Below are 25605 nucleotides of genomic sequence, written 5' to 3' on the forward strand. Positions count from 1 at the left end.
AGTGGGTGACATAAAAATCACCATAAAATTGTTCCTGTCTAGAACTGCATTGAATCTGGTTCTTGTGCAGCGCTAAATCAACCATATTCATATATTATACCTTGCTGTGTGATTATGGAGCTCCCTCTGCTATTAAACTTGGAATGCATTGCAATCACCCATTTTTTGTGGCGCACAATTTTCCTATACAGTTTTCTTGATTCCAATTTTTGTCAGATACTCCATATTAATTATTAGATATTTTAATTATTAGATATTGCCCTCAAATAGTAAGTGACATTAAAGAAAACACCTAAAATGTTGGAGTCCATGCCGAAATAATGGAGTCCATATAATGTTTTATTCGACTGTTGAGACTCAACGTTTATAATGAGTACATTTTTGTCACTGGGTTTGTCATATTCTTTTGTTTTAGAACCCCTTTGACATTTCTTTTTTCTGACATGTTTTAACCTTAAATCCAATTTCTGACTGCAAGATCTCTGTCTTCTCTCAGGACACTGATGAATGTATCTATACAAACACAGATTTGCACCCACCAGATTTATTCAGCTTTTACCTTGGTGATCCGTTCTACCCACCCCCTTTTTTGTTTGTAGGATGTGTAATTGTCTCTTAAGTTAACATTGTATCAATGTTTTACAGGATATAGAAGAGTGTGTCAAGATTATTAAGTCAAAATGACCATGGATATGATGTACTTTTTTTCTGAATTTCACCATGCAAATGATTCTTTAAGAGTTACAAAAGATCACACTTGAGATGTTGTTTATGAAAGCCGATCACAGGAACATGTAGTCTATAAATAAACAATGTACTACTGTACACATGAATCAATAATTATTTAAATTTTGTATATTTCCATTTTAATACATTATAATGTTGTGATTGAGACAAAAAAAACATGTATAAATGATTCATTTTAATACAATTGTGTCTATTTGTTGTTATTCCTCACGCCTTGTGCTGTCATTATTTGGATACCATAGTCCTAAAAATAGGCCTACATTGAATTCCTGGGACTCAAGTAGCAAATAGCATCAAGGCTGCTATTTGGAATATGAACAGGAGGTGAATGTTATCCCTTATTATCCTAAACGAGGTTTGTTCTATGGTTCTGTCCAGACTTTTCATAAAAGCAAAATCATAAAAGCAAATTATGTGTGGTGGTACTACATTGGCCTACCTGACTAGACAGCCTAAGTATTCCTACAGCGTTGTCCAGTCTCTCCTTTTTAGCTAACCAGCTGCTGCTGATGGCCTTTCATGCTGGCTGTTAGGGGTCTACTGGGTTATTACCCAATGGTGATTTGGTAGGCTACGTACGCAGCTGTCACTGTGCGCTGCCAACGTAATCTGAGCACAAACTGCGTAGCCTACCTACGCCAGAAACGTTGATAGCCCGCCCAAGATCCCGCCTAGAGGGTTAGAAAATGTTTTTGATAGGGTAGCATGGCATACCTGATTTGTCCACAAAAATGTTGATTGGTTGAATGGGGGGAAACTCATCAGAATATTTTTGTCGTCCCTCTGTTCCACTCCTGGTGGTCGTGGTAGAATATGGCAATGCATATGGCTAGTTGTTGTATCAATCAAAATGATAGACGGTTAAGAACAAACCGATTGGATACGCAGATTGTCTGGCAAGCTCGTGTATGTAAACTGTCGCGTGTGCTGTTGAGTCTGCGCTGAAGGAAAGAGGAGGGCCTTGAAGACAGTGTTTTTATTTATTTCTTTGTTTCAGTGGAAAAAACAATAACAACGATAGTTGCATTACTTGAAATCCTTCCTTAGTAGTTACACTCAACCAAGAAAGAAAACTGGAAAATACAACAGTAAGAATTAAAAAGCCAAAGCGAAGGAGGGGAGGATGAAGCGGCGCAATGCGGACTGCAGCAAACTCCGACGGCCGTTGAAACGGAACCGAATAACCGAGGGTATATACGGCAGGTATGGTGTATAGCTGTGGGTCCTTTATCTGAGCTGGGTTATCATGGAAATAGCTAGTTAGCATGCTAGCTACCTGGCTACCTTTGTTAGGATCAATGTAATGCTAACAAACTGGCTAGCTATATCCAACTAACATTAAGTAATTCAGTAACATCACCTCAACGTTTTCCCATTAAAAACAACTTAACATAAGCGTCAGTTATCCAAAGAAGTTATACTAGCAATTGAGCTAGTCAATTATTTTTGACCAGTGAACTGCTGGTTGTCGTTCTCTAATGTGTTGTTGCTGTGGTTGATATGTTCTTAGTTTGACAATGAAATATGGTTTAACGTTAGCTGCCGGGCCTGGTGTTCTGACTTCTGATTGAACAGACACATTTCTAGACCGTGCAAACATTAACGTTACCTACATGTCGCTGATATTGTAAGCTGGCTAAATAACTACTAACGTTAACGTTATGCTATTTGATGTTAGCTACGCGGACGTTGGGTAGCTAGCTAACTGCTTTTAAGTAAGCCATTTAGACGCAGTTTGCGAGGCTAACGTTTAGCTTAGTTGGCTAACCACAGCTGGTGTTGATGTCACCATGCAATGCTGTGTCTATATTCTGAATATTATGTACTGAACCATATGAGATAGCTACCTGACACTGCAGACATTTTCGTTTTTTGTCCTCTTAATTGTTATTTACTGTATGTTCATATGGTGCTGGCTCGAGATCCCTGTCAGCTAACGTTAGCTGGCTAGTTAGCATCTGTTGAGGTGAGCTGGTATCATTGACGTTAATAACATTACATTTTGGCTACAGTTAAATGCTGTTCGAGGAGTATGTATCATACGCTCATTGTATTCAGTCATGTTTTTTGTTCAGCATTTTAAAGAAGATGACTCCTTATGACTTTTCTTAACAGTTCAGGTAGCTCAGGCCCAGTGTTATACGAGGCATCTGACGTTATCGTTACTTGCCACAACCCCAAGTAATCCTTCCTGCAGCCTGATTAATGTGAACGGAACAAGTGTCCTCATCAAGATAACATAATTCAACGTATTCTTTCAGGTATTTGTGTTTAATGAATAGTGTGTTACGCAGAAGGTCAACTTGATTTTTGACACAATGAGTGTATGAAATGTCAGGATCACTCTGGCACAGTATTTTCTGTTAGTTCAGACAGTAGGCTACACTTTCCTTGGTTCCCATCCAAGCACTTTGACGTTTAGATTCTAGATTCGAGAACCTTTCACGGGTTTCTGCTCCGTGAGTTCAAATCAAATTAAAATGTCGATGATTTGGTTAGGCTAGGCTTTAGGTTAGGCTCATAGACTTTATACAGTCTATGGTTAGGCTAATATTTGCACGAAACCACAGTGGCTTTCTAAATTTGCTCTTTGACTTGCATCCTTGTGTTATGTTATGAGGCACCTGTGGCTATGACCACTTAAACGTGTAGCCTACCTCTGTTCTGTCAGGGAGTTGTATGTGTTGGAGTTCATACATGGGCTAGAAGTATAGTAGAAAGCGTATTTTATTTAGCGTCTCTGAAATACTGAAGCTGGTTCCAGCTGTTTCAAAAGCATTCTCTTTTAAATTTTCATCTACAATATAGATATCATAGGTTTGTATGTTGAACAAACAGAGTGATAAAATCTTGTGAATGTGGGTGTAGGAAAGCCCAGTGGCCATGTCTTCCCATCTTCATAGATGTTTCCTCACAGGGCGTACTGCGGTACCCCACATTGGTTATAAGTTAGGCGCTGCTCTACAGCTGTGGTGGTATTTAGCTCACAATGATCTAGAGCAGTGTTTTTTAACCACTGCCGGGGCACACTAGTGTGCCTTGAGAAATCAGGTGTGCTGCAGAAAATTACCCAAATGTCACTCACTGGTCCAGAAAAGCAACTGTTGCATCAAAGAATTTATAATCACATGCTCTCATTAATTGTATGATTGCACTATTTGTGGTATGCAGGCATTGTACAACGGGGGCCCCATATCCAGTATTCACAGAATCATCACATATCCAGTTCATAACAACAATTAAATTAGATATAGTCACCTACAAATGAAACAGAGGGCGCTTGTTTTATTGAGCAGGTCTTGCATAGAAGCCATAATAAGGCCATATCTGTGTATTATTTGAAATTTTAGGCTATGGTATGTTTTCATTGTTTCTTCTCAAAGAATGTTAGTGTGCCGTGGGACATTTTAAGTGTCAAAAGTGTGCCGTGGCACAAAAAAGGTTGAAAAACACTGACCTAGAGGATAGAAGCTACCAGACTTGTATTAATAACCACCATTACAATGCAGTTAATGATCCACCATATTGTAGATAAGACTTTCAGACCATCAGCACAGACCCTTTCACTACCTCTCTGGTTATTGGTCACCATTGGTCAGCATAGTATTCATGCTATCTTTCCATTTTTTTTTTTAAAATGCCAGTTATATAGATACGGGCCAGCTGTTCATTCAGTTACAGCTCTGCCGCTGACATTCATTTAATTGTTCTCCACTTTTGGGCCTCCCAAGTTCAGTACCGTTCTACAAGCTGCTGGGTGCTTCTTTTTCAGCCTTCCTCTCCAAGTAACTCAAAGGGTGTAGTTTTTAGTAGACAATCTAAGTGGGTGGCCGTGGTGAATGTTGAGATCATGCAAATGCCCATTGCCAGAATGAACATAACACATGCCCAGTGAGACTTGCATATCATAAGCAGCTTAGCCCAAATGCTAAACATGGGTGTAATCTCTCAAACCTGGGAAATGAACACATGCACACACTCTGCTAGCACATCACGCTGCCATGTCTTCATGGGGTTGCCCCAGCTCTGCTTTTAAGATGAGTGTTTAGTGGAATAGTCTAGGAGCAGAGCAGACCTCTCGTGAGAGAAGATATTCCAGTTGCTAAATGCAGCACATTTTCGAGCATGTGTCTGATGTGTGACATGTTTGGTTGGTGTTCCCTGTGAAGCTTTGGCACACTGCCCAAATAATTTCATCATGTCTTACAGTAATACCCCTGGCAAAATGTCATATCCACATGTCCATGTGTGTGACTGACTGGTGATCCACTATGATTGAAAGAAGGCCCTATGTGACACTTTTCACATACTGAATACTTCACACTTCACTAGGCCAGTTTTTTGTGATCTATGGATGTGCCATATCGTCCATTATTCAGCAGTAGAATTCCTCCCCATGACAAAATGTTGCCATCCCAGATTATGGATTAAATAGTCGATGCCATGCATGTGCACTACCACTTGGGCAGCTTGCATGTATAGTTCAAGCCTAGGTGAGGAAGTTATTGTGTATAACTATTCTATATAGTTATTGTGGATAACTATTCTCAAGACTGCATATTCATATTGTCATTTATATGACCTCGCAAGAAATAACATGAACTATCATGATCCAGTTAAGTCTATCACCTGCCACTAGTGTGCATCTTGATGATTACCTATTTGTCTTGCAGTGTTATGTGACAAGTTTACATTTCTCAAATGTACTAGGCTACATAAGTGACATTAGTTTGGATGAAATTCACTCTTTCTGCTTTTCCTCCCTCTCCCTCTCTATCAGTACGTTCCTGTACCTGAAGTTCCTGGTGGTGTGGGGGCTGGTGTTGCTGGCAGACTTTGTGCTCGACTTCAGGTTTGAGTACCTGTGGCCCTTCTGGCTCTTCATCCGGAGTGTATACGACTCCTTCCGCTACCAGGGCCTGGTGAGTTTGGGATCATGCAGCTGCTGCTGCTGCTGCTTCTGTTGTTGTTATGTAAACCCGCTCAGCGGAAAGCCTTTTTAAAATGCATTTTGCAGTTTGATGAAAGTTTAATGAAACTTCTGTATGTTGATTGCAGAGTGTTTGTTTGTGTTCTTTCCTGATGTGCAATAGAGCAACAGTGCAATAGATCAAATGCCTGCAAAACTAATGCAATTCAGTAAATGCTTCATAAGTACTCAGTTCACCTCCAGCTGGTTGACATAAAGAAGCCCTACATGAGCTGATCCCTTTCCATCTGTTATCTTGAACCTGTATGGTTTTCATTGTCAAACATTGGTGTTGTCATGGTCTCTTTTGTGTACCAAAGGCCAAGCATGGAGCCCACTGGCTTTCTGTGCCAGGTCGCTGAAAGTCAGCCAGGTTGTCGTCTTGAGGGCAAACCAACCCCTCGCGTTTTTCAGTGTGGGAGATTAGATTAATGCTGCGGACTGTAACACAGAATGGCAACCTCCCACGCCCGCCTAGCCCCCACCCCACGCTGGGTTTTCCCCCTGTTATCTTTTCTTTCCTGTCATCTCTGGAGCAGCAGGGTCACCACGCTGTCCATAATCTTATTTAACGTGTATTACTCCTGCCGCGATTTAAAGGCTTACATCCAATCTATCAGCAAACCAGCAGCCACGACACCGCCGGATGAGGGCATGCCCCCACCCCCCACTCTTGCGTCGCATCACATTCCGCTTCCAGCTTCCCTCTGGACCGTTTCCATTTCATTATACAGGCATGTCCAGTGGAGCCCCATTTTCATATTTAGTGATTTGTGATGCATACTGATTGCTCCTGTATAATATTGTTTGCCACAGAGTAATGGATACAGTTTCTCTGTTGCATTTGCTTGGTTGCCCCAAAGCTGCACGGGAAATTGCGTTGTGCAGTAAATGTCACGCATCATTAACTCAAAGTTCAGAAGAATATTCAAACGGCACAGCAGGTGCACCACAACTGTAATTACACTATTTTGTGGAACAAGACACAAAACAACACTCACAAGAACACACACGTCCCACACAACTCGGGTGACCTTTCGCCGGCGCAGCATTGTGCCACAGTGTGGCTGCAAGGGCTTGTGTGTTTTGGCTTTGAAGCAGCCTGCAATTTGCGATGCAGTTTCGTAAAATGTTGTTAGTATTTGTGCTGCTCGACAGTCAATCGAATGGCAGGCACTCCTTCCTTCTGTACTCCTGAAGCACTGTGCTGATTGGCTCAGCTTGGCTCAGCTTGGACCGAGCCACTGTGTGGTCTTCCCATTTACAGAGCGAGAACAGTGTGCTCAAAAACTCTCTAGTATTCATACAAACACTAAACAGACAGCTAGAGGACCATAAGGAGCAATCAGCTGAAGCTGTTAGTTTTAGTTTAAAATAAATTTAATTAGTGTTCAGGCTTTTTCACCTCAACGTCATTTGATTATTTTTCCCTCATTATTGTCTTTGTTTTGGAAATCTCAGGCTTCTTGTAGGCCTTAACTAAAGCCCACTTTCCCCCTGTTTCTCTCGGTCTCTTCCAGGCGTTTTCAGTGTTCTTTGTGTGTGTGGCGTTTACATCAGATATCATTTGCCTGCTCTTCATTCCTGTGCAGTGGCTCTTCTTCGCAGCCAGCACCTACGTCTGGGTGCAGTACGTGTGGCATACAGGTAAGCACACCCTCCCGCACATTCATTTACATTATGCACTCACCTACACACATAACACAGTGTAGGTTTTCTATGAACACTGGAGCCATTGCATGGCTTTGTAAAGATTTAGAGCTAAATCAAGGTTTGCATCTGGTCTGTTAAGCTCTTGCACAAATGTTGGTTTTTGTAGCTTTGGCTGTTTCACCCACTGCGGTGGAGTCTGGCAGCACAGTGCCCGTGGCATTTTGTTCTCAGAATGTCGGTAGGCTGTGTCTAATGAGGGTTGGCTGGGTAGCGTTTTCTTTTTCTCAGAAGGTGCGCAATGGAGATTTGGCAGAACACTTGAGACCGGAGGGGGGCTGTGATCCTGGCTTGATCCACTGGGTCATTTGTAGTTAAGCTAACTTTGCCAATTCACAAGTCACGGAGCTTTAAGTTGGCTGTGCACTTCATGTGTGTGATATATTTGCCAGAAACTGCAGAGGAGACACATCAGAAGTAAGATCATATGGTTATTTAGTGCATAGTTGTTCTCATGAAGACAACACTCATTTTATGGATAGCCAGCTTTTGGCAATTATTCCTAATATCTTAATAAATGATTATCTTTGTTGTCTCACATTATGACCATGAATCCAAAAGATGTCCTCAAAGAAGGTTGTGTTAACCTTATGTTGGAAGTGATAATTCCATTATATGGTGTATCAAGAAAATGCATAGCTATGTGTGTGTTTTCCATAGCTTTATGCTGTTATACACTTATTAAATAGTTGTAGTTAAACACCTCAATAATAAATATTCGCTAACTTTAATGGCAAGTGAATAAGATCTTTTTTGATACTAACTGCATCAAAGAAAAAGGAAAATCCAACAGCTATGTGGTGTGTTTTAGTCCAGTTCCATAGTTTACAGTAAGAGTAAAAAAAAAAAAAAAAAATTTATTTTATAGATGTTGCTGATTTTGCAGGCCAGCTGGTGACCGGTCATTTGCCTAAAGTATGTCATTTTGAAAACCACCTTGAATTTGAATACAGGGAAATTAAGATTATAAAAATCCATTGCTAATCTTAAAATGGTTGTTCTTTTATTCTATTTTTCACCCACTGTAGTGATTCCTCAACCCCAGTGGTATCTATCTATCTATCAGCTGGATCAGTAGATTTTACTGGGCTTAGCGTGGGGTGTGTGTGAGGGAGGGTTTTTGTTCAGGAATTCATGATGTAATCATACAGAACTGACATGAAGTATTAGTTCTTTCATATTTCTGCTTTCTACTGTGACATTTCTGAAGGGGGCATGTTTGATGGCAGTGTGCTACTCATTAGTAGCTGTGAGAGGTAGCTGCTACTCCTCTGATTATACAATACTGCAGAGTGTTTGCTGTGTGTGTGTGTGTGTGTGTGTGTGTGGTCTAATTTATCCTTCTGAGAATTCTTCAGGGTGTGTATCAGGTGGCTGTCAAATTTGGCCTATGATTTATCAGTTGTGACGGTGGAATGACCCTGGAGTTGAATATGGCGTCCCGATCCCCTCCTCTCTTCTTATGCCCAGCAGCCCCCCCCCTCTCAGTCGTGTCCTCTGTATGCAGTGACTGGCCATGAGGAGCTCTGTCTTTAGTTTCACCAGTTTTCATAGTTTTGTCTGTCCAGAAATCACACTTAACTAACTCCTCTCTAATTCTTGGCCTACTTGTTTTTTGACTTGTGTATTTCCTCTCTTCCTTTACCTCTCTCCTTCACAGAAAGAGGAGTGTGTCTCCCAACAGTATCGCTATGGATACTTTTTGTATATATAGAGGCAGCTATCAGATTCAAGGATCTGAAAAACTTCCATGTGGACCTGTGCCGTCCATTTGCGGCACACTGGTAAGTAGCTTCAAATCGTCACAAATGTATCAAAACTGACCACAAGCACTAGCCAGTCTTAGCTGCTTACTTGACGTGACCGACCTGAAGAGTTCCAGGAGGTGCTGGGATGCCCAGTACCAAGTAGAGGAGGATGGAAGTAGAGGAGGAATTAGAGGATGGTGGTCTTGTCCTTGCTTCTCTAGCTTGCACTTGTTCATTGTCTGGGGTGTAGGACTGTTCCCATGGCACTATTTCTCAGCAAATAACCAGACAGGACCCCCGTTGCCAACAAATTCAGTTTTGCTGAAGGGGCCCCGGTGTTTTGGAAATGGACACAAACATGGCAGAATGGGGCCAACTGAACTGGCAGTGATGCTTCATAGACTCTCATTTTCCTTCAGCTGCAATTGCGGAGTAAAAAAAAAAACGGAACTTTAGCAAGAGATGTTGCCGTAGCCGCCAAGCCTTCTTTAGCAATGCTGAGATGACCGGATAACAAAAACCTGTTGAGGCTGTTCAGCAATGACTGAAGACCTGCAAGGTTGGCTTCAGTGATGAAATGTTTAATGAAGAGCTCAGTTACGGTCTTCTTAAACACAGATGAATGACAACAGCACCTGTGACTGACAGAAAAAGCCATACCATAGCTTTGGCAGTGTTGGTTGTACAGCTGTTTGGATGCTACAGTGCTTGGTGTGCAGTTTAGCGGCTGCAGAAGCCTGTTGGAAGAAGTAGCCCAGAGCTATGCCAGATCCCTCACACACCCCATTAACTTATGTATCTGCGTTACTTCCACTGAGAGGAGCCGGGCAAGCAGCCTGGGCTCCTCCAGGCCTCTCCCTGAGCAGCAATGCTTTGGGTCCTCTCTCAGAAGGCAGTTGCATCAGATCACACACACTGGAGAGGGAGGAAATGAAGAGGTGCTCTGAAGCATGAAGATAGTTGGAGCCTGATTTGACTGGTGGTTTGGGCAAATAACAACATGCAGGCTTAGCAACATGCAGTGGGTGGGCTAGACACAACCAGGCTACGAGACCTTTTGGGAACACAATACAAATGTGGGGAGTATGCTTTGAAGATTTGGCATTTGCTGATGTGACATTTCAAGTGCTACTGACATCATTTCTACTGCTTGTGTGATTGCAATACCTAGAAAATATTTTTATATTCAATGTCAATGTTCCTCAATAGAGAATTGGCAGTAGTATAAGCCACATTTTTTTTCTTTCCCTCTTACAGTATTGGCTACCCAGTGGTGACGCTGGGCTTTGGCTTCAAGAGTTACGTGAGCTACAAAATGCGTGTGCGCAAGCAGAAGGAGGTGCAGAAGGAGAATGAGTTCTACATGCAGCTCCTCCAGCAGGCCCTGCCACCAGAACAGCAGCTGCTCCAGAGGCAGGAGAGGGAAGCCGAGGAAGGTGAGGTGGAGGAGGAGGAGCAGACGGGCACATCCACTCGTGCACTATGCAGCTCTGGAAAATATTAAGACACCACTGCAAATTTGAATATGACCAGTCAACCAGGGCTCGTCATTAAGGTTGCCCAGATGCCCTTGGCTACAAAATTGTTACAAGTGGCAACCAGATTTGGTTGGCTTTAGTAACCAAAACCTCATGCCAGGTCTTCAAGCTGGCAACCACTTTTAACCACTTAAAACTCTGCAGTGGATGAGTGGATAAGCTGAAAGCAGACCTTGATTTGTCATTGTAGTGTTCTCTGGCTCAGCTTGGCACTCTCTAAGACTTTACTCCTCAATTCATTTTCATCCAGTACTTGCTTGAGCTCAGCTGTTGGCTGATTCACTCACCAACCCCCCCTCTCTCCCTTGTGTTGTCCAGCTGCAGCCGCCAAAGGGATGTCCGAGGACTCCCAGACGCCCGTATCCCAGAACGGAGGCCCCGCCATGGGCAAGAAGCCGTCCTCGGGGCCCCTGCCCGAGCTGGAGTACCGGGAGAAGGGGCGCAAGGGCCAAGGGTCGTCGGGGGCCCAACAGAGCGGCGACAGCAGCAGCAGCAGCAGCAGCAGCTCCAGCAAGGAGCCGGAGTACATGGAGACGCAGCCCAACGGCAACAGCAAGAGACTGAGCCACAGCGACAGTGCCGAGAACCTGCTGCTCAAGGAGGAGAGCTCCTTCTCATCCTGTTGCTCGTCCTCTTCCTCGTCCAACTGCAACGCCAAGAACCAGAAGAACGCCAGCGTGGCGGCGGGCAACTCCTCGCCCCGGGGGCACGGCACGGCCAACGGGAGCGTGCCGTCCTCGGCCCAGCAGCCCTCAGCCTCGGGCAAGGGCGACAAGAAGCAAAGGAGTGGTGGGGGCAAGAACGCCTCAGCGTGCCACAACAAAGACACACTGGAGAACTGCATCCCCAACAACCAACTCAGCAAACCAGAGGCACTGCTGAGGTACACACCCTTAGACAGCTTCACACACCGACAAAAGCACACTCCAGTTCACACCATTTTATTGGTGGTCGAGACTAGTGCTTGAAGGTATCCATTACTTTCTTGACCTTACTTGCTAGGAGGTTTGGTTTGATATAGGTTACATTCAGAGATATAGTTGGAAACGTGAAAAACCACATCCAGTACCAGCACAAGATTTAAATCCAGGTCTGGTTGATGCAATGATAGACCCCACATTTGGGATGCACCTGTTGAAATGATTAATCTGTATGCACTTGTTGTCCCACCCTGTGCTTAAAGAGATTGCAGTAGGTCCCATACTGAAGCAATCACTTGACATCCACAACAGCCAGCTCCGATAACTCCAGGCTGCCCACAGCCACTGGTATACATCTGAGAAGCCACATTCAGCTCTTGAAGTTACATAAACACATATTGTTGTTATAGGTCCCAGGCGACCGAATCCCCATGAACCAAATCCAAACATGTTTACATTGGTACATAGTCACCCACATGAACATCCACTTGCACATGTATAATTTCACACAAATACACTATCCCCTACGCTCTCACACTGAAGTGAGTCCTGGCTGGTCATCCATACAGTGGAAGTAAGGTGATGAAGTAAGTGAATGCAGAAACTATGGCTATACTGGTGTGATGTGCCCTGTACTCGTGAGGGTTGGCACTCTGCTTGCATTGCCTTTCCTCTGCCTCCCTCTCCCTTGTCTTTCCTTTCCTACTCCACATGGTCCTTATTTACCTTTTCTTGCTATTTCTTTCAATCTTCCTTCTCTGTTTCTCTCTCTCTCTCTTTCTCTTTCTTTCTCTGTCTGTCTCTCAGGCTGGAGCAGGACGTGAAGCGTCTGAAGGCAGAGCTGCAGGCCAGCCGTCAGGTGGAGCAGGACCTGCGCAGTCAGCTGGGGGCTCTGGGCAGCGCCGAGAGGAGTGTGCGCTCCGAGCTCGGACAGCTGCGACAGGAGAACGAGGTCCTACAGAACAAGTGAGTGTGTGTGTGTGTGATACTGTGGGGGTGTGACGGTACATATACCTGTGTGATGGTTTTCACCTGTGAGTGTTAAATCACTTCTATGAACATGACTTGCTATGGCAGAACAGGTGTTGAGGCATGTGGTAATAGCACTGCTGTTCAGTGTAATTCCTCTGGGTTAGACTTGTGGGAAGATATGACTGTGTGTGTGTGTGTGTGTGTGTGTAGTGTATAATCTGTATGTTGTAATGTTGATGCTGATGATTGATGATGATCCTGACATTTACATGTGGTTGAGTAATCCACTGCTGTGTACAATGCAATGTTTTACAAGTACGTATTTTGGTGTGTGTGTGTGGAGGCTGCACAGTGCGGTGCAGGGGAAGCAGAAGGAGCGGCAGGTGCTGGGCTCGCTGGAGCGGAGGCTGAAGCAGGAGCAGGAGGCGCGGGCAGCTGCTGAGAAACAGCTGGCCGACGAGAGGAAGCGCAAGAAGCTGGAGGAGGCCTCAGCTGCCCGCGCTGTTGCGCTCGCTGCCGCCTCACGGTACAGATCAACTATCTCACACACACGTAGATACAATGCAGACACTTGTTGTTAGACTCATGACTTATGTCTCTAACAACTAACATTATGATAGTAAACTCTTTATCCCATCTAAGAGTTCCCTCTTGTGTAATGATTCTGTTTCTGTGTGTGTGTTTGTTCAAAGGGGAGTGCACAGACTCCTTGTGTAAAAAATGTGTGTTTGTGTGTGTGTGTTTGCTCAGAGGGGAGTGCACAGACTCCTTGCGGAGGCGAATCTTGGAGCTGGAGACAGAGTGCAAGAAACTCAGCAAAGACCTGAAACAGAAAGAGGAGCAGATCCACGAGCTGGAGCTCACAGTGCAGGTACCAAACACACACTCATGTATCGACCAATGTACAACACATGCCGAGGAGGCAACAAGAGTGTGAGGTTTCCTAGCTATGCTTTTGTCCCTCTTGTCATTTTCTTATTGTGACAAGTGTCCTTCTTTGCCATCTTATTGTCTAGTTGTAACCTTGTCTTTGGCATGATTGTATCAAGTGTGTGAGCGGCTACGTTGTCTCCCCCCAATGTGGCAGGAGCTGCACAAGTATAAGGAGAATGAGAAGGACACGGAGGTGCTGATGTCGGCGCTTTCGGCGATGCAGGAGAAGACCCAGCACCTGGAGAACAGCCTGAGCGCCGAGACGCGCATCAAGCTCGACCTCTTCTCTGCGCTGGGCGACGCCAAGAGGCAGCTGGAGATTGCACAAGGTGTTTGTGTGTGTTTGTGTGTGTTTGTGTGTGTTTGTGTGTGTGTGTGTGTGTGTGTGTGTGTGTGTGTGCTTTTCTAGCTCTCTGCACCCGGTCTTCAACACACACCCTGTTTAATCAGAACCATTAGCATTCTGTCATTCATACACACAGGCATGTGCACACTAGGTGTGTTCAAAAGGTTTACTTTGGTGCTTTCCAATATTCAAACATAACAGTTTGTGTGAACATGCCCTGAAGCTGACATTTTAACTACTGCATGATTCTGACACCTGTCTGCATTCTCCCTCCTGGCTGGTGATTCAAATGAGAAAGGGCATTCATGCAAAAATAACTGTCGGGGAATAAAGCACATCTCATATTGTCATACAACTAAACTTGTATGAAAATGTGCTGTACGAAAATGTGCTGTCTGAATTTTAAAAAAAGGTTTATAGAGAAGGTGGCATGAGTCATCCTCGGAGCAAACGCGATATTTTGGTTTCCCCTACAAAGACCAGTGGCCGGTTGCACAAAGCACCTTAAGTTTTTTTCCCTTATTTATGACCCTTAAGACTTAATTTCTCCTTAGGTAAGGGATTTACTTAAGGGTGTTGCACAGAATACCTTAAAATGTTTCCTTAGTTAAGGAGAAACGTCAAGGGATTTACTTCACTGAAAGGGATTTTCCGGCACGAAAATCTATAGTTTCCACGGAGATTGTTCAACAGCTGTAGCCTACAGCTAACTGCCTTTGCCGCGATGACGTTAGTTAACCCACCGAACACAGTAGGCCTAAAGCTTAATGATCTTATCATTCATCTTACCTTAATAATATTCGCGGAAATTATCCAGGTAGCAAGTAAAGCATGTTATATACATGAACTGAACAATACTAGTTGGCAAGTTAGAGATGATCCTGACTGCCATCAGTGCACCAACATTTTGCCTAGCGAACCGAACCGAAGCTCATAGGCTAACAAGACATCCACATGAATTGTTGACATTAGCCTACGTAAACCACACAATAACAATATGCTACGGCATGTTTCTGATAGGCCTATTTGACAGAGGAAGCATATTATTAAGAGGTTTTATTTTGAATTGTCAAAAGTAGTTAATAAACTTATCAGCATCAATTCAGTTAATAATATGGTTAAGGTAGAGTCAGATGTCCCTTAGGTTTTTCCCCTTAGTTAGACTACTAAAGATTAGATTAGATTACAACAGTTTAAGGGATTTCTTACAAGATAAGGACAAACCCTTAGATACTAACATGTTAAGGAAACCTTAAGGAGAAAACTTAAGGGTGTTTGTGCAACCGTTTTTATTTTAAGGGACCCTTAAATCAGATTTTAAGGGAAAAACTTAACTTGAGGTGCTTTGTGCAACCGGCCACAGGCCTCAGCGCAGAGGGATTTGTATCCTGTTCACGAGTAGCAGCAGTGTTGAGAAAGCTGGTCATGGTGATGGTGAAAGCTGACCGAAGGCGGCCAGATTAGATTTTCAGTAGCGTCATGTCATGCCATTCTGAGTGAAGATTTGGACACGAGAAGGGTGGTTGGGATGCAGTGAGATTTTCCCAGACTTTCCTGTTTGACTTGGCAAAATGAGATGCCAACTCTGGGTTGTGGTGATTTGCCAACTATTGCGTTGAGTTTCATAAGACACTTTCATTTTTGAATTAGAAGTTGCTTTCAAAGAGCATTAATCCTCTCGTGCTTGGGTAACGAAATCGGAGATTAATTCAGTATTTGGCACAGAATGCTTTTAATATTTTTGTATATTATTTTTTAATTTTTTTTAATTTTTTTTTTTATATATATTTTTTGACCTTGAAAGGTTCCACTTTCCTTCCACAAGTTGAACATTAGTGTTGTTCCTGATATGGAATCATACCTTAGAGCCCTATTGAATGGTCAGTGTCATTCCAGATTCGTTTCAGATATCTGAAAAGATTCTGGAATGACACTGACCATTTAATAGGGCTCTATTATGGGCTTTAATACATATCTACTGGGTTTGTTAGCTATTTACATGCAAAAAAGGATGTATTCTGAACAAATCCTGCTATATTTTTCCGGAATAGAGAAATGTCACTGTAGTTTAAACATGACCAAAAGGGTGGAGTTGCCGCTAATCGTGTGTGTGTGCGCATCCTATTATCCCGTGCTGCTCTAGAGTAGACATTATAGAAGACCGAATAGCTGGGCACAGAGGACGGCTTTTGTTTCATTTTCCCGGACGCCCAAGGACGACTTTTGTCTCAGGTTCATTGTGCTCAGTTTTCACTCTCCACACTGTGGTCCTTTGACAGTTTTGAGTCTTATGGTGGTGAGCAGCTCCAATGGAGCTAGTGTGTAATGTTGACCTAAAGTTCTTGCAAGGTTGTTGCAAAGTATGGACACTCAGATTCCATATTGCTTGCTGTTATGCTATGGATTATGTTCTTGTTACTGTCGCAGTGTTGTAATGGTACTGGAGTGATGTTCCATGTGTTGTGTCTCCAGGTCAGATCCTGCAGAAGGAACAGGAGATCGCCGACCTGAAGCAGAAGATCGCCGAGGTGATGGCGGTCATGCCCAGCCTGGCCTACTCCGCAGACACCAGCAGCATGAGCCCTGTGGCGCCGCACTACTCCTCCAAGTTCATGGACACCACCCCGTCCGGACTGGACCCCAACGCCTCTGTCTACCAGCCCCTCAAGAAGTGACCGACCGGCCTCCTTCTCACCGTCCCTCTCCCACTCTCTCTGTTTCTCTTTTTCTTTTTCTCTTTCTTTTTCTCTTTCTCTCTCTGTTTCTCTTTTTCTTTTTCTCTTTCTTTTTCTCTTTCTCTCTCTGTTTCTCTTTTTCTCTTTCTCTTTCTCTTTCTCTTTCTCTCTGCCAGAACCAGTGGAACTCTGCATGTCTGCGGCTTAGAATGTTCTCTATCTCTCTTTTACTCCTCCTCATCCCTTTCTCTTTTGTTTTTCTCTTCCTCCGTGGCTCTTCCCCTTCTAACCACCCCCTCTCCATCTGGCCGGCGCAGCAGAAGGATGTCGTGTTGTGTGACTGTATTTGTCGTAGTAAAAACAAAAACTCAAAAGACACAAAAAAGAGACTTCAAGTGATGGTCAACTCAAGTCTGGAAACCTCACAGAAACGACGTTCCATCTTACATTTAAGCATAAGGAAAGGCCCCCCCCCCCAAAAAAAAAAGCCTTTTCTTGTCAGTCTTTTTCTCCTCAGCTTCACTCAATCCATTGGAGTTTAGCTGTAGATTGAGTATGGTTATATTGAGGGGGTTGTTGTCCATCGTCAACACTCGAATTCTACTTACATGCTGGTCCTGGCTCAACAAAAGTCATCTGCAAAAAAAAAAATGTCACCACCAGTGGCAACAAAGGAATGTAATAAATTGTGGACTCGCTCTGTGATAGAACTCCATGTCTTGTTTGAATCTCAAGAACAGGAGGAAACCCTTGTCTCTAAGCACCCCCTGCTGCGATGAACAGGTTTTGGTTACATGATATGTCAGCCTTCAGTTTATTTGGAGCTCAGATGGAAATGTTCCCAGATTAAAAAAAATAAATCCAGCAGAGTGAAATTTTCTTTTAAAAAGAGCATAAATGCAAGCCTGTTCAGTCCCTTAAACTATTAAATCATCCCCCCCTCCCCCTAAGCTCTGCCCCTTGTGTTCAGGTCAAACATCCCTCAAATTAAAACTGATCAGTGCCTTGAGATAGCAGCTCATTGATGGACTGGACTCCCTTGCCCAGCCAGGGTTGTCAGTGTTGGGTGTGCTCACCAGAGTCAGCTGCACTCTGTCTCTTCGATTGAACAGGTGTGAGAGAGCTACATTTGGTTAGCCAATGGGCAGCTGGCTGAGGGCTGGTTACATAGAGGCCTAGCTGAAGTCTTTGGTGGGTCATTTGCAGAACTGGAGCACTCACTGGAAGTTTCTGTTGAGAGCTGTAGCGGTCATGGCAAAGTGACCTGCACAAGGCCTTCAGGCTTGGTTAGTCAGGGCCTTCATGCGCTTCAGTCTGTTGGTATTGGCCTCTTTATAGAAGTCTCGCAGTCATGTTTCCAATCAAGAGATAGAACAGCCCTGACCTTGGTGAATGCTGTACGCCCCTGGCAATGTCACTCCTTTATAGCAGTCCCAGGAACCAAATCACATGAGAAGCTACCTGCTGCCACAGCAACACTCCTGGTCAGACTGGCCCAGTGGTTTACTTCATTCAAGTTGATATCAATGTTGTAATGAGTTAAGGACATTTCATAATTGGACAGCATATGAGCAAGGAGGGAATTGCCCACATTATTCAGGCCTGTTGAATGACTAGTTGTTCTGTTGATTAATCCATTATTATTCTGTTTTCATATGGCAGTGTTATGACACAATACCTGACCACAGTCCTTGCCACAACCAAAGCTTGTTGTGATTTTTCATGGAGGACTTTTGGGTTTCAGTGGCCCAGGCGCATCCCTGTGGAAAGGACCGACTCTGGCTCATGTTTAACGTCCTCCCCCGGCAGCAAAAGGTTCATTCGGATGTGTCCTGTCTAAAAACGTTCTGCCATGGTGGAGCCATGACAGTGCATCACTGATCCTAGTGAACTCAGGAGGAATGTCACTGTATTTTCATTTTGCTCAAGACAATAAGTATTAGTGATCCAGTATGTTGAGGCCACAAAGTTAACCTGTTCTGCTTAATGTTTATGTCCCCTCCCGCAGGGCTTAGATTGATTGATGGATTTATGTGATTTTTGCTGTCATTTCATGTGGTTGGTTCTTTTGAGTGTTTACGTGGTATGCTGGACAAACAGATTTTCTTTTTTTTTAAGTGCAGATGACAATGGTTCCTGTGTTTGGAAATAATGGGAAAAGGTCAGTCAGCTGAACGTTTAATGGGAAAAACATTTTTTTTTTTTTTTTTTTGCCCTTGGTCGCTTCTTGCTCTGTCTCTTTCCTCCAGTCTGGATCTCAGTTGTGGTCCCTTTCTGTGAGGTTTTCAAGGGATTAAAGAAGGGTTTTCTTGCACATGGAGTTTGCCTGGTTATTCATGTCTCAGTGGAGCCCATCCTGAATGTGTTAGATATTCTGATGCAGGTTCTCTGAAATATTGATGTGTGCGAATGTAACACCCATCTGCTCTTACATACAGGGCACATACAAAAAATCATAAGCATAATCCTATTAAAATAATAGCTTGACTTGTTGCATTTGCCAAAGTTTTGACCATTGATGATGATGATCAATCAGAGCCACTCTGCAATACATAAGTTGTGGTAAAAAGCCAGAGAATGTCCTGTGGATTCAGTAAGGCTCTTATGCCACTAGAGGGTGGTAAAAGCACAGCCTCTCAAGTGCTTCTGCTTATGGCGTGTGTCCAGCAGCAGTCTTTGGGTAACTGGTCAGTATTATGCCAAAAGACTAAATATCTAAGGTATATCATATAGTGTATATTTTATACAAAATCGAGCATTCTAATATGCTGATGTCTAAGTGTAATTTATATCAAATAACTTTGAGTGAAGTTTAAAGTTATGGACCATAATAATAAAGCAATATAGCTATATATTTTTAGTCATCTATTTTTAGTGTATAAAGAGGATACACTGATTCACTGACTTATTTGTGTGTGTGTGTGGGGGGGGTCTATGAATACGATTTTTCTGTTGTACTAGGACCGTCAAATGGCCAGAACAAATGACCCAACCAATGACTTTTTTTTATTTGCTTCTTTTTCTGTGTTTGGGTGTATGAGAGGGGTGACTGTTAATCACCAAGGGCAAGAGTTATGTGGACCATGAGGTTCAAGGCGGTAATGGGGGAGGTGGTGTTAATATATTGATGACCTTAATCCATGGATGAGTTTAAGTAGTTAAATCACTTTCCTCCCTCTGTCTCTCTCCTCTCTGTTTCTGTCTCTCCTTACCTCCCAAAGGCCACAAGTTTATTAAGAAATTATAATTAACCCACTGATTTCTGAAGTGGAAAGACAAGGGATGGTGGGGTGGGCTTAAGGGAGAGAAGGTGATTTAATGCATGGATGACAACTGTTATGCCCATAATTAAGATGCTCTACTTTATAATACTGTGAAGTGTTCAATTAACTCATTTACTTTGACATACATGCATATTCCACATCTGACTACATTAATTATATAGCCACACACATATATTTTACTCAGGTATAAGGCGTACCATACACATATTAGCTACATATAGCACTTTCTATTCTACATTCTGAATATTATATTATGCACAGGCTGTGGATTTCACGCATGGGGTAAATTTGGCTGCAGTCTCCTTGGAAGCAGAAAGGGCCTTCATGCCAACTCATCTTGCCAACACTTGATGGCTCTCAGTGTGGCCCTATGTGTACAGGCCATGGGGGGCACTTCCATTCTCTGAGGTTACAAAATGCAGTTGGGCCACCTGCACTGCACATGACTTTCGATCTGGCTATAAGCATGTCATATCATAACCACATTAACAGGACAAGGGAGTTAAGCCTGATTGAGACCATTAAAATATGAATGAGCATTTGTGGATTAGGCAGTCGATAGCACAACACTGGAGTTATTCTTTGTGTGTTAGCTGGGTGGGCCGTTCCTGGACAGAGCCACACATTCAGCTCTGAATGACAACAAAAGAAGCAGTCTCTGCTTGGTTTTAAAAACAACTGACTGCATCTACACAGAAACACTGGCTGCTGCTGTTCCTGTGTAGATATTCCATGTGTTGTCACTGTTTTTACAGTTGTAAAGAAACACCATTAGCATAAAGCCCCCAATCAATAATTTACAGCTCTATCATACTTAGCATGTTGCTCACGTTCTCCATAGCAGTGATTTCAGTAGTGCTAGAAGGAAAACAGCAGGGCCTATATGAGGGCTGAGTAAACATCAAAGAGTTCTGTTTCAAATGTGGTAGTTACACTAAGCTTCCTACTGATTCACTGACTGCTTTCTTGTGTGCTCTCTCTCTCGTGCCCTCTCCCTGCCTGATCCCTGCTGCTTTGAACATGACATTCATCTCTGACATCTATGGAGACAAATGTTGCCTTTGTTTTCGGAGAAAAGGCTTCTGACTGAGATAGAGAATTTGCTGAGTGAAGAGACAAGGAGATTTGTAGAAAAACATAATGAGATCTGAGTGCTGATGCCCTCTCTGTGGTGGAGACATGCTTATTTTATCTGCCATGTTACACTGCATATTTACATACAATCTACAGAAAGTAGCCCTATTCACTTTAAGTTCCATTTACATACATTGGGCAGATGTTCTTTCAAGATGAGAGGAATACTGCATTCATCTTGCCGAAACAAGAACAAGGTCGAGAGAAAGGAAATGGGAGTGGTGGCTACTCAGTGGTGGTCTTTGAACACAAAAAACACGTCTGATCAGAAAAATGTGCTTTGTATTTCTATAGGTGCTTGGGTGTGTTTAACAAAAGACTTCTATATCAGCAATGTGGACATGCAGCATTTTCTGGATGCCTGGCTCTGTAATGTCTAGGCCTACAATCAGCTAGCCAACTACACACTTTGTCATAAATGAGGTGAAATGTTTTGAAGGTAGGAAACCTGCATGCCTAATTCTTAGCAAGCCCCCCTGGGTCCTCTTGGGGTAATAGTCCAGCCAGTCGGCTGGGCTGCATGACCAGACGAGTGAGCCTGTCATCCTGCTCCCCGGCTGGCTGATCTTCCAGACAGACGATCTGCCACCTTGCACCTGGCTATGGCTCTTTTGGGACTGCATCCAGAGGTGGACTAAATCAATAGACCTTCAGTTCTGACACACACTGAACCATCTTTCTCTCAGTATGAATCTTGGGACTGTATTTGAACTTCAGGCTATTCTTCAACGTTAAGTCAATCTTGTTAAGGGCCTAGGCTGCGTAAAAAACAAAACAAAAAAAAAACATTTGCATTAAATATTGTATAAATATACATTCACACATGTTTGACAATGGGAAAACACGTTGGGGACCAAAACGTTTTAGTTTACATAGCAGCGATGTGCGAAAATGCTCAGATTATGGCACACAAGCAGGAGAATGCAGCCTGACTCTGCGCGCCAATTAAGCACCGCCTTCTCTGAAACAAAAAAAAAAAACAGAAACACAAGAGATTCTCGCGCATGTGGTTACTCTGCGACGTCATGTGCATTATCCGGTTAATTTACATACGCATCACCGCCCACCGCTGGCGAGCATGAGCAGCCATCCGCTCCAGCTGTCCTTTCAGACTGGGAAAAAGCAGGTTGCGGGAAAAGTTTGCGAGTACGTGAAAATCTAGTTTAGTAGTTCGAGTGGCGAAGGCCAAATACCGGAGCGCACAGAGCTCGGATCCTACTCGTTGGATTAAAATTATGGATGCTTTGAAGTCGGCTGGGAGAGCCATTATTCGGAGCCCTAGTATTGCTAAGCAATCTTGGAGTTATGGCAAACACAAAAGTAAGTTTCGGTCTTTTCGTGATGAACCAGTTGAATGGTCTTTAGCACTTTAGTCTTGATACTGGTAACGTTATAAATGTAAGATTAGCTTTTGAACGTGACGGGTTGGGTTGTCTGCTTGTCCAAGAACCGAGAGGTAGCTATGTAAGTTAGCTAGCAGGTTTATGCTGGCAATGATAGTAAATTTAGTAAGTTGTGCTTGTGACATTAAACTGTTGCGAATGATGGGGAAGCTACAGCAACGGACTCTAATATTTAAACAGATGCCATGGGAGTTTTTGGTTTGCTTTAACATGGCACCACGTAAACTTAGGCTACAAGTAATGTTAGCTGTATACGTTATAGTTAATATCAGCAATTTGGTTTATTGCCTGTAATCGGGCTAGCCACGTTCAATACATAAACTTTAACTCGTAGACTCAAAGTGTCGCTAGTCTCGCATTCATAAGACCAGGTAGTCTATGTTAACCAACGTCAGTGTTTTTGACTACAGACTGTTTTCGGATCTGAATGAATGATGTTCCACAGTTCAGTTTCCTTTACGCCAGCGTCTCTTGGCACGAAGCTAGGATGTCTAAGCAAGCTAGCTGCCTCCATTCATGCTTGCAGTGTTAATATGTAGCTTAGCCTCCTTTACGAAACGTTTGGAAGTGTTGACGGCCAGTAGTTATTTCTTCTAAATGCATTTGAACGTGGCTATCCGAAACCAGTTGGTGGGCTAACTTGCTGGACAATGCGCACAGTTTTCCAACTTCTCCAGTCTGCATTTTCCCAGCCTTTGAGGTGGCTCTCAGAAATTATACTTTGTAGATGGTCAGCTTGCGGTTCCAAGCTAAACTGTGTTTTTATTCTCACATGCTGATCTGTCATCTGCCTCAGTATCTCGCCACGTCACCTCCGGGCAGGGTTGTGTTGTGTCTTAAAAAGTGGACGTTGCAATATAGTAAAAATGTGGTAGTAGGCCTATGTGAGAATAGAAAAAGTGATTGGAGGCGTTGATTGCGATTCGTCCTTATTGTGTAACACCTTTTAATATGGTGACAAAGAAGCTTGTTGGCAACCTGGTGTTGGGGTGATGCGCTTTTGGAGAATGTAAGCTTAGTGCTTTTGGATGCTAGGATTGCCAAATAAATACTGGAGAGACAGAAACCTTAACCTTGGATAGTAAGATCTGTAATCCCTCTGATGCTTCTTGACACTAATTTTGATGCATTTGACAGGCAGGCTACCACAAAACCGCACAACTTGAGTACACAACCATTTATCTCTCCATAGTACGAGGGATCCGGGTACAGTGTCCACGCGGAAGCAATGCCTGACATCGTGATCGAGGTTGGCATCTTGCTGCTCATCAGAGCTCCTGCTGGTGCTTTGATCTCCGTACTGGCTGTTTTAGCAGTGCGAACAGCGAGATCTGGCCATGCGCAGTCGCCCAGCTCGGCTGCACTACCTCTCGCTGCTGTAGTGTGGCTTTTCAAAGAGCAGATTAGCTGCTTGGTAACCGCATTGTTTGGTTTCACAAGAGACCCCCTCCCCTTCCCCGCGTGCCATCCTCTGACAGAGCTGTGCTTTTGGGGCCAGAGTGCTGCCACGTGTTTTTTTTTTTTTTTTTCATTTCAGTCCCCTGTGTGGCCACAGGCACGAGCAGCATTAACAACTTAAGTGTGTATGATGGCCAGTGTCCAGCACTGGGTACTGATGACACTAATATCCATGGCAACAGGACATGGGAAGTCTTTCACTGTATGGCTTAATTGCTAACACCACCTTCCATCTTCCATTGTATGGCTTTTACCTCCCCTTCTCTCTTCCATCCTTTAAATACCTTTCCTGTCTTTGTGTGTGTGAGAGAGAGGAAGACGTACAAAGAGAGAGAGAGATGGATAGGGAATGCACATGAAAGATTTCCCAGTATCTTTGTTCTTGCCCATGGCTTCTAGTTGAGCCATGTGAAGGTTCAGGTTTGACCACATCATGACCACTTAGCCCCATCCTAGTCCTGAGTGTTTTTGCAACAGATCAAAAATGTTTTACTTGTGTGTTATAGGCTGAAGTGTGGTTTGTTCACCTACTGAGTGGGTTTCGCTTTGATGGAGGTGTGCCTGGGAGGAGATGTGTTGTAACAGTAGTACGTTGTTACCTTGGGCACAGTTGGGGAAACTCCCTGATGGCTCAAAGAGGTTGGATTGTTTAGATATACCCTCGGAGACAAGTTATTTTTAACTCTCTCTTGGCCTTTTATGTTTGCTAAATAATAGTGTTGATTATGAGAACACTTTTCTGGATCTCTACTTTTAATAAGTCCTCTGGAGGCTGAGAGAAGTCAATTTGTTTATGGTTTCGTTCACATTTATCTGGTCACATTCAGTTTCATTGTCATAATTTTGCCTGAAGATTCCTGACCTCTAGGGATTCCTTGGCCAAGTATACTTACCTTGGTCAAGCGTACTTTCTAGACATATCAGTGTTTCCTCTAGGATTTTTTAAAGCGGGGGCAGGCCTGCCAAGGCATTATTATGACCGCCTAGCGAAGGAAGCGGTCATATAGGGATTGTCCCCCCTCATCTACTTCCTGAATTTTTGGTCAACGATACCCGGGACACCGAACCACCTGGGCACATGAAATTTGGTGGGTATGTAGCCCCACTAGACTTTTACGGAAACATTTCGTTTTAGCCCCCCGGGGCCACTCCCCTGTGCTGGGCCCCCCGAACCGAGGATGCACTGAGGATGAAGAATCTTTTATGGTATGTTGGTCTCAAGGGCCCACATCAACCTGGCCCATAATCACTCATTTGTGATTTGCACCCCCCCGGTAAAAAATGAAAATGCAATATTATTCTGCTTTAATCGCCCCTATCTTCAGTTAAGATGTTCAGAACTGCACCAAATTTTGTGTGTATGATTGACCTGGCATTCTCTGAGGGTATGCCAAGTTTCGTAGAATTTCATCCATGGGGGGGTCTAAAAAACAGGCACCCGCATACTATCGGTATTAGAACGGCCAAATACATAATTACAAATTCAGTAGGATTAAAAGAAAGCCAAAATAAATTCATCATCATCATCATGGCTGCATTTCCAGTATTGGCGATAAGTAGTCGTTAGTCCACTAGATGGCACATCGTTGCAGTGAGACGTAATTTTGTTGGAAGTTAAAAGTGGGTTGGAAAAACAATGGACGCTTCCTACAAGGACTGTAGTTTACTGCAGAGAACGTCTAATAAGGATGGGACGATGTTCACATGAAATGTAATTCCCATTTCTTCTTGAAGCCGAAATAAATCTGAGGATGTTTATCGGACATGC

The 25605-nt window shown here is 43.5% G+C and overlaps 2 protein-coding genes across 4 annotated transcripts in view; both read left to right on the forward strand.

Moving 5' to 3' along the window:
* Positions 1-1407: 1407 nt before the first annotated feature.
* On the forward strand, positions 1408-18872 carry maco1b (macoilin 1b). The gene is made up of 11 exons (XM_048227903.1): positions 1408-1950; positions 5528-5669; positions 7237-7363; positions 9087-9210; positions 10432-10610; positions 11031-11595; positions 12440-12598; positions 12948-13130; positions 13355-13475; positions 13692-13866; positions 16356-18872. The coding sequence occupies exons 1-11, from the start codon at positions 1871-1873 to the stop codon at positions 16556-16558; spliced, it is 2058 nt and encodes a 685-aa protein (XP_048083860.1). The 5' UTR covers positions 1408-1870; the 3' UTR covers positions 16559-18872.
* Positions 18873-22025: 3153 nt separating this feature from the next.
* Positions 22026-25605, forward strand: part of ldlrap1b (low density lipoprotein receptor adaptor protein 1b) — a 61177-nt gene continuing 57597 nt past the window's right edge. For all 3 annotated transcript variants that reach the window (XM_048227676.1, XM_048227678.1, XM_048227677.1), the window contains exon 1: positions 22026-22296. In XM_048227676.1, the coding sequence (XP_048083633.1) occupies positions 22212-22296 (85 nt within the window). In that variant the 5' untranslated portion in view covers positions 22026-22211. The remainder of the gene's footprint in view (positions 22297-25605) is intronic.

Source organism: Alosa alosa, chromosome 19, assembly GCF_017589495.1.
Source record: "Alosa alosa isolate M-15738 ecotype Scorff River chromosome 19, AALO_Geno_1.1, whole genome shotgun sequence".
NCBI lineage: Eukaryota > Metazoa > Chordata > Actinopteri > Clupeiformes > Clupeidae > Alosa > Alosa alosa.

What these genes read in the sequence shown, in the direction of transcription:
- maco1b (XM_048227903.1), top strand. Translation starts at nt 1,871, where the DNA reads ATGAAGCGGCGCAATGCGGACTGCAGCAAACTCCGACGGCCGTTGAAA. An exon ending in CCTTCCGCTACCAGGGCCTG is followed by an intron (nt 5,670 to 7,236) that starts GTGAGTTTGGGA and finishes GGTCTCTTCCAG; the next exon opens with GCGTTTTCAGTGTTCTTTGT. An exon ending in CGTCCATTTGCGGCACACTG is followed by an intron (nt 9,211 to 10,431) that starts GTAAGTAGCTTC and finishes TCCCTCTTACAG; the next exon opens with TATTGGCTACCCAGTGGTGA.